The following is a 14,905-nucleotide window of genomic DNA, read 5'->3' as shown; positions in this document are numbered from 1 at the left end:
AGCAGTAACGGTACTTGTAATAAGTGTAGCTTATTCGTAGCTTTGGAGGCCAGGCTGGGCGAATTGGAGACTCGGCTCCGCACCGTGGAAAATTCTACAGCTAGCCAGGCCCCTGTAGTCGGTGCGGACCAAGGTAGCTTAGCCGCCGTTAGTTACCCCCTGGCAGATCCCGAGCAGCCGGGAAAGCAGGCTGACTGGGTGACTGTGAGGAGGAAGCGTAGCCCTAAACAGAAGCCCCGTGTACACCGCCAACCCGTTCACATTTCTAACCGTTTTTCCCCACTCGACGACACACCCGCCGAGGATCAAACTCTGGTTATTGGCGACTCTGTTTTGCGAAATGTGAAGTTAGCGACACCAGCAACCATAGTCAGTTGTCTTCCGGGGGCCAGAGCAGGCGACATTGAAGGAAATTTGAAACTGCTGGCTAAGGCTAAGCGTAAATTTGGTAAGATTGTAATTCACGTCGGCAGTAATGACACCCGGTTACGCCAATCGGAGGTCACTAAAATTAACATTAAATCGGTGTGTAACTTTGCAAAAACAATGTCGGACTCTGTAGTTTTCTCTGGGCCCCTCCCCAATCAGACCGGGAGTGACATGTTTAGCCACATGTTCTCCTTGAATTGCTGGCTGTCTGAGTGGTGTCCAAAAAATGAGGTGGGCTTCATAGATAATTGGCAAAGCTTCTGGGGAAAACCTGGTCTTGTTAAGAGAGACGGCATCCATCCCACTTTGGATGGAGCAGCTCTCATTTCTAGAAATCTGGCCAATTTTCTTAAATCCTCCAAACCGTGACTATCCAGGGTTGGGACCAGGAAGCAGAGTTGTAGTCTTACACACCTCTCTGCAGCTTCTCTCCCCCTGCCATCCCCTCATTACCCCATCCCCGTAGAGACGGTGCCTGCTCCCAGACTACCAATAACCAGCAAAAATCTATTTAAGCATAAAAATTCAAAAAGAAAAAATAATATAGCACCTTCAACTGCACCACAGACTAAAACAGTTAAATGTGGTCTATTAAACATTAGGTCTCTCTCTTCTAAGTCCCTGTTGGTAAATGATATAATAATTGATCAACATATTGATTTATTCTGCCTTACAGAAACCTGGTTACAGCAGGATGAATATGTTAGTTTAAATGAGTCAACACCCCCGAGTCACACTAACTGTCAGAATGCTCGTAGCACGGGCCGGGGCGGAGGATTAGCAGCAATCTTCCATTCCAGCTTATTAATTAATCAAAAACCCAGACAGAGCTTTAATTCATTTGAAAGCTTGACTCTTAATCTTGTCCATCCAAATTGGAAGTCCCAAAAACCAGTTTTATTTGTTATTATCTATCGTCCACCTGGTCGTTACTGTGAGTTTCTCTGTGAATTTTCAGACCTTTTGTCTGACTTAGTGCTTAGCTCAGATAAGATAATTGTAGTGGGCGATTTTAACATCCACACAGATGCTGAGAATGACAGCCTCAACACTGCATTTAATCTATTATTAGACTCTATTGGCTTTGCTCAAAAAGTAAATGAGTCCACCCACCACTTTAATCATATCTTAGATCTTGTTCTGACTTATGGTATGGAAATAGAAGACTTAACAGTATTCCCTGAAAACTCCCTTCTGTCTGATCATTTCTTAATAACATTTACATTTACTCTGATGGACTACCCAGCAGTGGGGAATAAGTTTCATTACACTAGAAGTCTTTCAGAAAGCGCTGTAACTAGGTTTAAGGATATGATTCCTTCTTTATGTTCTCTAATGCCATATACCAACACAGTGCAGAGTAGCTACCTAAACTCTGTAAGTGAGATAGAGTATCTCGTCAATAGTTTTACATCCTCATTGAAGACAACTTTGGATGCTGTAGCTCCTCTAAAAAAGAGAGCTTTAAATCAGAAGTGCCTGACTCCGTGGTATAACTCACAAACTCGTAGCTTAAAGCAGATAACCCGTAAGTTGGAGAGGAAATGGCGTCTCACTAATTTAGAAGATCTTCACTTAGCCTGGAAAAAGAGTCTGTTGCTCTATAAAAAAGCCCTCCGTAAAGCTAGGACATCTTTCTACTCATCACTAATTGAAGAAAATAAGAACAACCCCAGGTTTCTTTTCAGCACTGTAGCCAGGCTGACAAAGAGTCAGAGCTCTATTGAGTTGAGTATTCCATTAACTTTAACTAGTAATGACTTCATGACTTTCTTTGCTAACAAAATTTTAACTATTAGAGAAAAAATTACTCATAACCATCCCAAAGACGTATCGTTATCTTTGGCTGCTTTCAGTGATGCCGGTATTTGGTTAGACTCTTTCTCTCCGATTGTTCTGTCTGAGTTATTTTCATTAGTTACTTCATCCAAACCATCAACATGTTTATTAGACCCCATTCCTACCAGGCTGCTCAAGGAAGCCCTACCATTATTTAATGCTTTGATCTTAAATATGACTTTGACTTTCACCCAAATGACTGAAAATCAAATACCTTGCTCTTTGCCAAAATTAAATATTTAAGGATGATATTGGGGTTATCCTTCACTGACATGCCAGGTTTGGCCGATATTGGCAAAAGGACCTTGGAAGAGTGGCAGAGGTCCAACAAACAGACAGACAGACTTTGCCCCAAATATTTGATCTGTGGCAAATCTGACATCACCATGGTAATTCGAGAAACCACTAGAATGGGGGACATTGGAAACAAAAAATAATAATTTTAGAAATTTGACGTTTAATAACCTTAACCTTTGCCTAAACAAACCCTTTAGAGCAATTCTGGGGTCAGCTAGTCATCCACATATCTGGTAAAATTGGCTAAAGGACCTGGGAGCAGTAGGAGAACAAACACTCAAATCAAAACATGAGATTAAAATATGAATTGGACATAAAAGAAACATTTCTCAGCTTCTGATTAATTTTTGGTTATGGTAGCCCCACCCTTAATGTGTTTAACATGATGCATTCAAATCTGAATTTGTTGGGGGTTAAAAGGAGTCTTTGGCTGATCTCATGTATCACAATCTGATATTTATGTATAGCCTAGTTTGTTTTTTGTTTTGGGTTTGTGCCATCCCAAAATTTTCACTGGACCCATCTGCCCCCCCCCCCCCCCTCAATATTTTCTGCAGGCGCCACTGCAAAAGAAGTCTAGTTGGAAAAACACTGGCATGCCCGCTTGCATATCAGGCTTTAGTTAAATTCATTGGTGTGGACAATAAACATTTCTGTGCCACATTATTGCACCATTAAACTTGGATGCTCAGGCCAGCCGGAATTAACTACAGCCCTTAATAGCACTGTTAAACATTAAGATTTATGCTCACTTTGACCAGTTAAATGCAGCCTATGACCATTTCTGCACAATGTTCAGCCAGTTGACGCCAACGTGAGATAAAATGCACGGCGGGAGGGGAGCACGTTTTTCAGTGCCCGGTCTGCACATGGTATCATGGTAACCACATGCCAGCTGATAATCATGGGAAACAATAATGCAGCATTACCTTCGGTTTGAAATTATAACTTTCCTACATGGAAGTATTTCAGACTTAATTGAAGGCAGGCGTGTCTCCAGGCGTGCAAATCCACACTGTATGCAGCTGATGATTCAGCACAAAGGGCAGCATGGCACCACGCACATTATCCCTAGACTGCAAAATAGTCCGATTTTAACCTGTCGTTTTCTTTCCCTACCATTCCCTGCCCTACCATTAATTAATGCTTCAATCTTAAATATGATCAATCTATCTTTATTAGTTGGCTATGTACCACATTATTAATTATTATTATTATTACAGTATTATTAGAAAGCATTGCTTAAATTTTCATTGTTACGCAGATGATACCCAGCTATATCTATCCATGAAGCCAGAGGACACACACCAATTAGCTAAACTGCAGGATTGTCTTACAGACATAAAGACATGGATGACTTCTAATTTCCTGCTTTTAAATTCAGATAAAACTGATGTTATTGTACTTGGCCCCACAAATCTTAGAAACATAGTGTCTAACCAGATCCTTACTCTGGATGGCATTACCCTGACCTCTAGTAATACTGTGAGAAATCTTGGAGTCATTTTTGATCAGGATATGTCCTTCAATGCGCATATTAAGCAAATATGTAGGACTGCTTTTTTGCATTTGTGCAATATCTCTAAAATTAGAAAGGTCTTGTCTCAGAGTGATGCTGAAAAACTAATTCATGCATTTATTTCCTCTAGGCTGGACTATTGTAATTCATTATTATCAGGTTGTCCTAAAAGTTCCCTGAAAAGCCTTCAGTTAATTCAAAATGCTGCAGCTAGAGTACTAACAGGGACTAGAAGGAGAGAGCATATCTCACCCATATTGGCCTCTCTTCATTGGCTTCCTGTTAATTCTAGAATAGAATTTAAAATTATTCTTCTTACTTATAAGGTTTTGAATAATCAGGTCCCATCTTATCTTAGGGACCTCATAGTACCATATCACCCCAATAGAGCGCTTCGCTGTCAGACTGCAGACTTACTTGTAGTTCCTAGGGTTTTTAAGAGTAGAATGGGAGGCAAAGCCTTCAGCTTTCTGGCTCCTCTCCTGTGGAACCAGCTCCCAATTCAGATCAGGGAGACAGACACCCTCTCTACTTTTAAGATTAGGCTTAAAACTTTCCTTTTTGCTAAAGCTTATAGTTAGGGCTGGATCAGGTGACCCTGAACCATCCCTTAGTTATGCTGCTATAGACTTAGACTGCTGGGGGGTTCCCATGATGCACTGAGTGTTTCTTTCTCTTTTTGCTCTGTATGCACCACTCTGCATTTAATCATTAGTGATTGATCTCTGCTCCCCTCCACAGCATGTCTTTTTCCTGATTCTCTCCCCTCAGCCCCAACCAGTCCCAGCAGAAGACTGCCCCTCCCTGAGCCTGGTTCTGCTGGAGGTTTCTTCCTGTTAAAAGGGAGTTTTTCCTTCCCACTGTCGCCAAGTGCTTGCTCACAGGGGGTCGTTTTGACCATTGGGGTTTTTATGTAATTATTGTATGGCTTTTGCCTTACAATATAGAGCGCCTTGGGGCAAATTGTTTGTTGTGATTTGGCGCTATATAATTAAAATTGATTTTGATTTGATTTGATTTTTATGCAGTGAAGATAGCTTTTATGATTTCCTTTTCTAACTCTCAGAATTTAGTAAATTAGCATATAGTCCATTGATACTTATGTGTAGAGACTAGTCCCTAGAGGCAACTATTTTTGGTTTCAAATCTGGGCAAATACAGTCCCAGAAAATTCTGAATGTGACAAACAAGAAGCAGGTGTTGTAAACAAGTCAATGCTGCTAAAAATACAAACTTGCAGAAACAAAGATACCATTCTGACATGGTTTGCACATAAGACTGGCATAGCATGTTTCAAGTACACACATATATGTCAGAAGGTGGGGGGGACATACCATATTCTGTCCCCCCTGGTTGAAAAGGTGGGGGGACATGACCACCCTATCCCCCACCAAATTGCGCCCATGGACACATGTGGGGCATCGCCAGCATGTCCTGACAGAATGTCTGTTGGCATTCCAAGAGCTCAGCAGGAACAACTTTACAGCCTGTTTGCGTCTTAACAGCACAAGGCTGTAACTGCTTCTATCATCAGCGACGCTGAGACAGACAGCTCCAGTTATCTGAATTCAAATATCATTAAGCATGTTAACTAGTCATATATGATATTATGACTATGCTCTGAAAGCTTTTAGATGAACACTTTATTTAACTTTGTTATGCCAGGAAGGCCTCAGCACCACACAGTAATCCCAAGATTACTACAGAAACAGGATCTGTCTCAGAGGATGCACATGTTTTCAGGTGGCCATGACCTTTTGACTGTTTGTGCAGGCTGCACACGGAGAGAGTTTGACAAAAGGAGTAAACCAATTAGTTGGGGCATATACGAAAACGGGCCAAAAGGGGTTTGGCATCAGAGGTTTGTTGCATGAGGTTTGGCAAATTTACTCTGCTCTGGCCTCATTCATGTAAACATTCCTCTTTGTGTGCACACTTGAAAATTTATCTCAAAGTACTACTCTATCGCTATAGTATTTTCAATTTTTTATATATTTCCTTTTTTTTGTACAGCTGTGGTCAGAATTACCGGCACCACTATGTTTTAAGTGCACATTTTAAAGTGTGTATTCAGAAATGAATGCAAACAAACAAATTTTGTAGAATGGTATCTTTTTAAATTGAAGGTTATTGAATAGAAACAACAAAATGCTTTTTCATAATTGTAAACTGTGCTTGTCAGGAGAAATTCTGTCCTGTCATACATCCTTTTGGCAAACTCTCAAAATTTTTATACATTAATGCCGGGAGGTCAAAGCTCTTCGTGCCAAAAAGTCATGCATTTCTGACATTTATAAATGTCTTCTATTATTGTTTTTTAACTGAATTGTGGGTTTTCGTGCAGGGGTGGTGGCCAAGTGGTTAGTGCAGTTGGTTTTAGTGCACTTGGTTCTGGGTTCAAACCCCACCCCTGCCACATTTCTCCATGGAATGGAGTGGCATCAGGAAGGGCAACCGGTGTAAAACTTGTGCCAGTTCAACATGAAGACCCACCTTGGATTTGCTGTTGTGACCCTGAGTGCAAAAAAGGGAACAGCCGAAGGGACTTACTTTACATAGGAAATGCACCAGAAGCATTGATATGCTCATATTGCCCACTAGATGGTGATAAAAGCTGCTCAGATTTGCAGCAAGGTCTGCTGAAGCACTTCCCCTGCAGCAGTATATGTCACAGGAACATCACAGGTCTGCCAGTTTGGAAACAAAATGAGAGATACAAGATTCCAAAAGGATACAGGGTATATCTTGAGAAGGATGCTGAGGATGGAACCACCAGGGAGAAGGAGAAGCAAAGAGGATGTTATGTGGGAGGACATGCAAGTGTTTGCCTCTTGTATCTTGCTTTCTCACATAAGAGTGGCACTGATGATCTACTGTGGTGACCACTAACAGGAGCAGCCAAAACAAGAATGGACAACCACAGTCAAACATTTGGGTTTGATCTTGTATTGGGTTTGACCCGTTATGTTTGGTGGCAGAATTGTTAGATAGGTCCTAATAATACAACATTTTAAGATGGGACTTGCTAATACAACCTGCTTTCATTACAGTAAATGGACTGCATTTATATAGCGTTTTTCACTCAAGGCACTTTACAATTATGCCTCACATTCACCCCGATGTCAGGGTGCTGCCATACAAGGTGCTCACTACACACCGGGAGCAATAGGGGATTAAAGGCCTCACCCAAGGGCCCTTAGTGATTTTCCAGTCAGGTAGGGATTTGAACCCATGATCTTCTGGACTCAAGCCCAACACCTTAACCACTAGACCATCACCTCCCCTGTTCCACAGTTCTCTGCTTATTTGGAGAGTAATAGTTTTACTGTTGAATTGGATAAACAGCAAAGCCAGAACAGTGGAAGTGGTCAACGCTTGAGCGTTCTGAATTTGATTCCAGCTTGTGTATTTCGGTGTGGATTTTGTGTGTTCTCACATATAAGTAGGTTTGACTGGTAACCCGGGTTTCCTCCCACAGTCCAAAGACATGCAGGTTAGTCAAATTGGTGACTGTAAATTGACCTTACGGGTGAATGCTTGCCTGTCTGTATGTGTTGGCCTGTTGTGGAATGGGGATCTGACCAGGGCACACCAGATGTTGCTGGGTTGGGCTATAGTACGCCCTTCGGAAAAGAAGAAGGTTTACTAATGAGGTATATGGTCAAAAAGATTATAGCATCTTGGAGTGGATGAATGATTAATTTGAATATTAAAATGCCGATTTATAGACACAGATGTTAGGAGTTGCCATGTAAGACACCAGAACTACATACTGGGAGCAGTTTTGGACTAAACAGCACATAAAAAGTCAAAATGAGCATCAGACAAATGCTGTTCTTTCACATTCTTCATCCACATTTATTGGTTTTGCCTGGAGTTTGAACCTAAAGCAGCATAGTCACAAGGAGTCTTACCTTTCAACCAGTACTTCCCAGTTAATCAGTACTGGCAAACGTATGCAAGTTTGACTAAATTTTAGAGTAGGGTTGTTTGCTTTTTTTCACATTGCAAGATGGTGTTTTTGGCCTTTGTGTAGCTATGCATTCTGAGTAATATTTGATATGTGATCATTCACAAGAAGACAAACACACAACCGATGCGATTACTTCCATTGTCTCTTCCCCTGTCCCTCTCACACATATACAGTACACACGTCAGAGGTTGTGCTCCATGCAGCATGATATTGTCTGCATTAAGTAGCATCCACTGCATCTCACAAATCTCTCTGCATCCAACCACAATTAACAGTGAATATTAATTAGAATACATTTATAGTCTGGCACAGGTTATCAGAAGATTTATCATGAAGTCATGGCTGTGCTCAAAGGACATGTTTAGTTTGGCTTCATTTACAAATCGTTTTGACCCCAATTTGTATTGTACTTTCACTGACAGTGCGGCTTGACTCGCCGGGCCATGCGCCTAACAGGGTCATGCAACTCACAGGGCCATGCAACTCACGGAGCTGTGCGAGTTACGGAGCCATGCGACTCACACAGCAGTGTTCTTCCCCTGCTTTCCCTCACATAGTGCACATCATCTGGCCAATTTTCTTCAATGAAATCACCCACTACTTGCTCCAAAACAGAAAACAATCTGCATTGTATTTTATTTTTTGCTTAAAGTATAGCATGGCATTAAAATAACTCAGCAACAAATCCATCTTAAGGTCCTGTCACACCTTGATGATTTAGCCTGCGTATGCCGGCCGTATTAAAAACACTGGCACACGCTGTTGTACGCTTAATAATTAATGCAGCTGTCACATCTTGACGATTATCCAGCGTCTGTCTGACAGTCCCATTTCCACCCAGTGGTTCTGGTTGGTACTGCACCATTTGATGCGCGTCAGAAACAGAGTAATTTAACATTATTTTATTTTTTAATTTCATTCTTTATCTTGCTGGACCATTTTCATTGTGTACAGAATGCTGATGAGTGGACTGGCTGTGGGAAACACTGTCATGAATGAACGGAGGGGTGTCTCTTTAAATGTTGAAAGCGCCGGCTGCTTCCGGATCAGCAGACCTGATCAGGTCATCACAGACCTGAATAATAAAACGCTGTGATGATTTAAACTTTTAAAGCACCAGTTGGCCGTCATCAGGTGTGATCAGAATGAAGAGCTGTGTGATCTGTTGGTGTGGTGTGATCACCAACAGCCACGGCACTTTAAATGTTTAAACAGCGCATTAATCAGGCGTGATCACCCTGATCGATCGATCAGGTCATCCGATGATCATGCCACAGCGACAGCACTTTAAAAGTTTAAACAATTACAGCGCTTCTGTGCGATCAGAGCGCAGCACCGGCATGAGAAATGCACCTGCAGCAGGAAAAACCACAGAGGGACTTGCTTTAAAACGCTTTGTTTCCAGCCACGAATTAAAGGATTTTCCGAGGTCATTTTCAGATATCAGGAGCTTTATGTGGATTCATGCCCATCTGTGATGGTGAATTGGACTGAAATGAACAGGTCAGACTTTATATTTTTTCTGTGTATGTCATTCTGCATACGGACCGCGGCTTTCAGCCAATCAATGACCAGCATTAATGGACGGATTTAGACTTATGAGTGAATTACAAGAAACATGTGCCAACAATCACATAACTTACCTACAACTTATGTCCAGCATGTGCGGGACCGTGTGAGTTGCACGCTGGCATGCGTTGAAAATTTTCAGCATGCCCAAAATTTTTTGAGGAGCTCAACTTATCAGGACGTACATCAGCGAGCTTCAGTGTGTGTCAGCGTGCTTCAACTTGCTCTTAACTTATAAAAAACTTACCCTTAACTTATTGAACTTATGCCAGCGCTTTTTAAGACGGTTGGCATACGCTGGCTAGATTGTCAAGGTGTGACAAGGCCTTTAAATACAAAAACATATCCTGCCTGAATGGGATAGATTCCAACGCAGCATAGCCCCCACCGACATTGGTCAGGTTTAGGTTGTCAATCTGTGCATATTTTTGCAGATTGGCTGGCACAAATTGGCTCTCATGACAGGTCGGGTGGGTGCAGATTTTGAAAAACTGACCTGCCCATCACTACTGAATAAGCTTTTGTGTCTGTGGGCAATAAAGATTTGTCATAAATAACAAAGATGTTTAATTTTCTCTCTCTTCCTTGAAGATGGGGCATTGTGTCAAGACGAGGCCACAGATGCACCCGCTGCTGATCCACTTCCAAATGATGATGGTACAGATGCTGGTATGATGGAAATATTCAACATGCAACATCCAGTTATGACTATGGAGTGTGAGAGCAGATTAACATTAATTTTGAATTTCAGTGTCAAAAGATGACACAGGTCAGAGGTAACTCCTATACAGTCCTAGAGATTTGGTGTCACACTTTTTCATGTTTTGCATCCTCGACCCTTCACTATACTAGATTGATAACATAAGATCCATAACGGGGTTTTAAAATTCAACAGAAGCCCCCAAAAGATGCTCATGTGTTTCCAAACTGTTGCCACCAAAACTAAAACTGATGTCCAAAAGTGACACATTTGGATTGCTGACAAATGACTCTGGGCTCTCTGGGAATTTTACCTGTGTATAACACCAACTCGTATTTGATTGTGTCATTAATCACAAGGTGCTGTTGGAACACCACATTGGACGGCACCCCCAGATGCAGGCGCCCCTGCTGTCGATGACACTGCCACATTAAATTTGAATGTAGATTCTCTCATCCCTGAGCTACCTTCAGATGCACCCTTCATCATCAACATTCTCACCTTTGCACCGAATGCTGACAGCCCGAATGGAGATCAGCCTTCGGATGCATCGGACACCAATGCTTCTCCTGTTGTTGTAGTAAGTGCAGGTGATCAATCTACTGACATTTCAGTTGTCGGCCCTGCCATTGATGAAACATAAGCGTCTCCCAAGCCAGTGCAGGTGATTACGTTTCTGTAGTGTACAAATGTTACCGGTCAACCTTTGAACCTCCTGAATTAGTGTTGTCAACACTCTTGAGTCAGACATTGGATGGCTCGTTTCTGACAATTATTGTTTTTATGTTGTCAGATTTGAAAATGTAATTCAACTAGAATGAAGATTTGTTTATAGTAAATGATTGATCCATTAGTTGTAGTTATTAGTTAAAGTGTTTGTAGTGCAATCATCTTTTTTCTTAGTGGTAGGGGTCATGTCACATTTAGCATCATGCACCAGTGCTAGATGTTGCCAAATTTATTTAAAAGTGTCAACCCCCCCACCCCCACCCCAAGCTTACCTGATCTACCAAAAGGAATCCTCCATCTGTCACAACCAGGTATTACACTGGTGTTTCCTTGGCCTGGTCCAGTCTTTTTTGGTTCTCAGCAATGAACAGGGCTGATCATTGTTTCTTTTGTATTTTAAGTTGCTTGTTTCTGGGGGGGTACAAGCAAAGAACCTGGCTCTCAGAGGAAAATACACACACACACATATACATATATATATATATATATATATATATATATATATATATATATATATATATATATATATATATATATATACAGGAGACAGTTTCAACCTTTTGCACAGCATTCTGTTAAAATAGGAGGCCCTGGTTCTGATGGCAACATAAAAAGTTAACTTTTTGTGAATTATAAATGAATGCCTTTTTCAATTTTCAATTTAATTCAATTTATTAATTTATATAGCGCCATCTCACAACAGAGTCGCCCCAAGGTGCTTCACACAATTCATAACAACACAAAATAATTTAAAATCAAGAAGGGCACAATAAAAAGATAAAACACAGTAGAATAAAAAGAAATTACAAGGCAAACATAAAAACAAATTAGATTAACAATAAGACGATCTAAAAAAGTGGGTCTTCAGTCTTGATTTAAAAGTCTCCACCATGTCAGACTGCCTAATAACTGCAGGTAGATTGTTCCAAAGGGTCAGACCACAGTAGGAGAAGGCTCTATACCCAACAGACTTTTTGTTCACCCTCGGAACACACAGAAGCCCTGCGCCCTGCAAACGCAAGGGCCACGCAGGTATGTAGGGCTTAACCAAGTCCGCCAGGTAGGAAGGTGCTAGTCCATGAACAGTTTTCTAAACTAACAACAAGACTTTAAAATCTGATCTGGCAGAAATCGGAAGCCAGTGAAGGGACGCCAGAATGGGTGTAATGTGGTCAACCCTTCTACTTTGTGTCAAAAGTCTGGCAGCAGCATTCTGTACCAATTGAAGACCTCGAATGCTGGACTGCAGCAGACCAGAAAATAAAGCATTACAATAATCCAGGATCATGCACCAGTGCTGACACAGTGATCCTTCCACAGGTTCACCTACAGAAACCTTTTTACAACTTTTACTTCCTCTACATCAGGGGTAGGCAACCTGTTCCAGAAAGAGCCATGAGGGTGCAGGTTTTCTTTGCAGCCACTGACTCCACCAGGTGATTTCACTGATTAACTGATTCCATCTGCTCAAAGTGATATTAATCAGTAAAATCACCTGGTGGAGTCAGTGGCTGCAAAGAAAACCTGCACCCTCATGGCTCTTTCTGGAACAGGTTGCCTACCCCTGATCGTCTTCTTGGCGATTTCTGAAATTTAATTTAATTTATTTCATTTATATAGCACCAAATCACAACAAAGCTGCCTCAAGGCGCTTCACACTAGTAAGGTCTAATCTTACCAATCCCTAGAGCAAGCACACAGGCGTCAGTGGTAAGGGAAAACTCCCTCTGATGATTTGAGGAAAAAACCTCAAGCAGACCAGGATCAAAGGGGTGACCCTCTGCTTTGGCCATGCTACTGACACAATTGACAATCCAAAAATATTGGAAATTTTTTGGAGTCTGTGCTGGTGTACAGGTTGGGAGGCCCGCAGAAGAAGACGCCCACCCCCACTTCTGGATGGAGCCGCACCCCAAAAGAGAGAAAAAAAAAACAGAATCAGGCGGCAGAAAGACAACCAATAAGGCATAATTTGTCAGCATTAAGCAACATGAAAAACAGAAGAAATACTAAAGTGATCGCCAGCCACTAGTCCTAAGCTTCACTAAAAGTCCCAGACTTTAAATAAAGTTAACACTGGGGACTCTGTTTACTAATAAAATTTATTTAAAAGGGTAGGAAGGATAGTACCATACTTTGCCAGTACGCTAGCCATATACGAGGTCTGTCCATAAAGTATCGTACCTTTTTATTTTTTTCAAAAACTATATGGATTTCATTCATATGTTTTTACGTCAGACATGCTTGAACCCTCGTGCGCATGCGTGAGTTTTTCCACGCCTGTCGGTGACGTCATTCGCCTGTGAGCACGCCTTGTGGAAGGAGTGGTCCCGCCCCCTCGTCGGATTTTCATTGTCTGGAAATGGCGGAATGAAAAGGACTTTTTTTCCATCAGAATTTTTTCAGAAGCTGTTAGAGACTGGCACCTGGAAACCATTCGAAAAATTTATCTGGCTTTCAGTGAAAATTTTACGGGCTTCACAGAGAATAAGGACTTTAACTACAGGTTTAAGGACCCTTTTAAGGATGGTCGGTGCACCGCGCTGCGACGATGCGGCACAAACCACTGGATCATTTCTAAGCTGATGGCTCTGTGGATACGAGACCGTCGTGTGCTCTTTCTCTGGTTATCACAAGACCTGGACATCAGCCATTTTCCGGCAGATTTCACTTTTAACAAGAGATTTTGTCATGGAAAGCCGCGCGGAGGCTTCGCGCGTCACGACCGATTCGCTGATGAAGCGAGACAAAGGAACACCTCCGTTTCGGCGTGTTAGAGGACAAGTTGGGACATGTCCAGCTCTCCACAAGTTCTTTTATACTCACTCGACTGGTAAGCACTGAAAGCCGAGATAGACATGTCCCAACTTGTCTTCTAACACGTCGAAACGGAGGTGTTCCTTTGTCTCGCTTCATCAGCGAATTGGGCGTGACGCGTGAAGCCTCCGCGCGGCTTTCCATGACAAAATCTCTTGTTAAAAGTGAAATCTGCCGGAAAATGGCTGATGTCCAGGTCTTGTGATAACCAGAGAAAGAGCACACGACGGTCTCGTATCCACAGAGCCATCAGCTTAGAAATGATCCAGTGGTTTGTGCCGCATCGTCGCAGCTCGCAGCGCGGCGCACCGACCATCCTTAAAAGGGTCCTTAAACCTGTAGTTAAAGTCCTTATTCTCTGTGAAGCCCGTAAAATTTTCACTGAAAGCCAGATAAATTTTTCGAATGGTTTCCAGGTGCCAGTCTCTAACAGCTTCTGAAAAAATTCTGATGGAAAAAAAGTCCTTTTCATTCCGCCATTTCCAGACAATGAAAATCCGATGAGGGGCGGGACCACTCCTTCCACAAGGCGTGCTCACAGGCGAATGACGTCACCGACAGGCGTGGAAAAACTCATGCATGCGCACGAGGGTTCAAGCATGTCTGACGTAAAAACATATGAATGAAATCCATATAGTTTTTGAAAAAAATAAAAAGGTACGATACTTTACGGACAGACCTCGTAAAAGGGAAAATAAGTGTGTCTTAAGTCAGGACTTGAAAGTTTCTACAGAATCTGACTGTTTTTCTTTTAATACAGGGAGATCATTCCACAGAACAGGGGCATGATAAGAGAAAGCTCTGTGACCTGCAGACATTTTATTCACCCTAGGGACACAAAGTAGTCCTGCACCCTGATAACACAAAGCCCGGGCCGGTACATAGGGTTTAATTAGGTTAGCTAAGTAGGGAGGTCTTAGTCCATGAATAATTTTATTGGTTAATAGCAGAACCTTAAAATCTGATCTCACAGAGATAGAAAGCCAGTGAAAGGATGTCATATATATCACACAAATATCACACAAATTTATGT

The 14,905-nt window shown here is 41.9% G+C and overlaps 1 protein-coding gene across 1 annotated transcript in view; it reads left to right on the top strand.

The window, feature by feature from the left end:
* Window positions 1-14,905, top strand: part of si:dkey-261h17.1 — a 63,736-nt gene that overhangs the window by 29,719 nt on the left and 19,112 nt on the right. Inside the window, exons 2-3 of the mRNA XM_034173102.1 lie at window positions 10,218-10,295; window positions 10,686-10,906. Of these exons, the coding sequence (XP_034028993.1) occupies window positions 10,218-10,295; window positions 10,686-10,906 (299 nt within the window). The remainder of the gene's footprint in view (window positions 1-10,217; window positions 10,296-10,685; window positions 10,907-14,905) is intronic.

This window comes from Thalassophryne amazonica, chromosome 6 (genome assembly GCF_902500255.1).
Source record: "Thalassophryne amazonica chromosome 6, fThaAma1.1, whole genome shotgun sequence".
In the NCBI taxonomy this organism is placed as follows: domain Eukaryota; kingdom Metazoa; phylum Chordata; class Actinopteri; order Batrachoidiformes; family Batrachoididae; genus Thalassophryne; species Thalassophryne amazonica.
The sequence above is the reverse complement of the archived record's forward strand: the minus strand, read 5'-3'. Positions and strand labels throughout refer to the sequence as shown.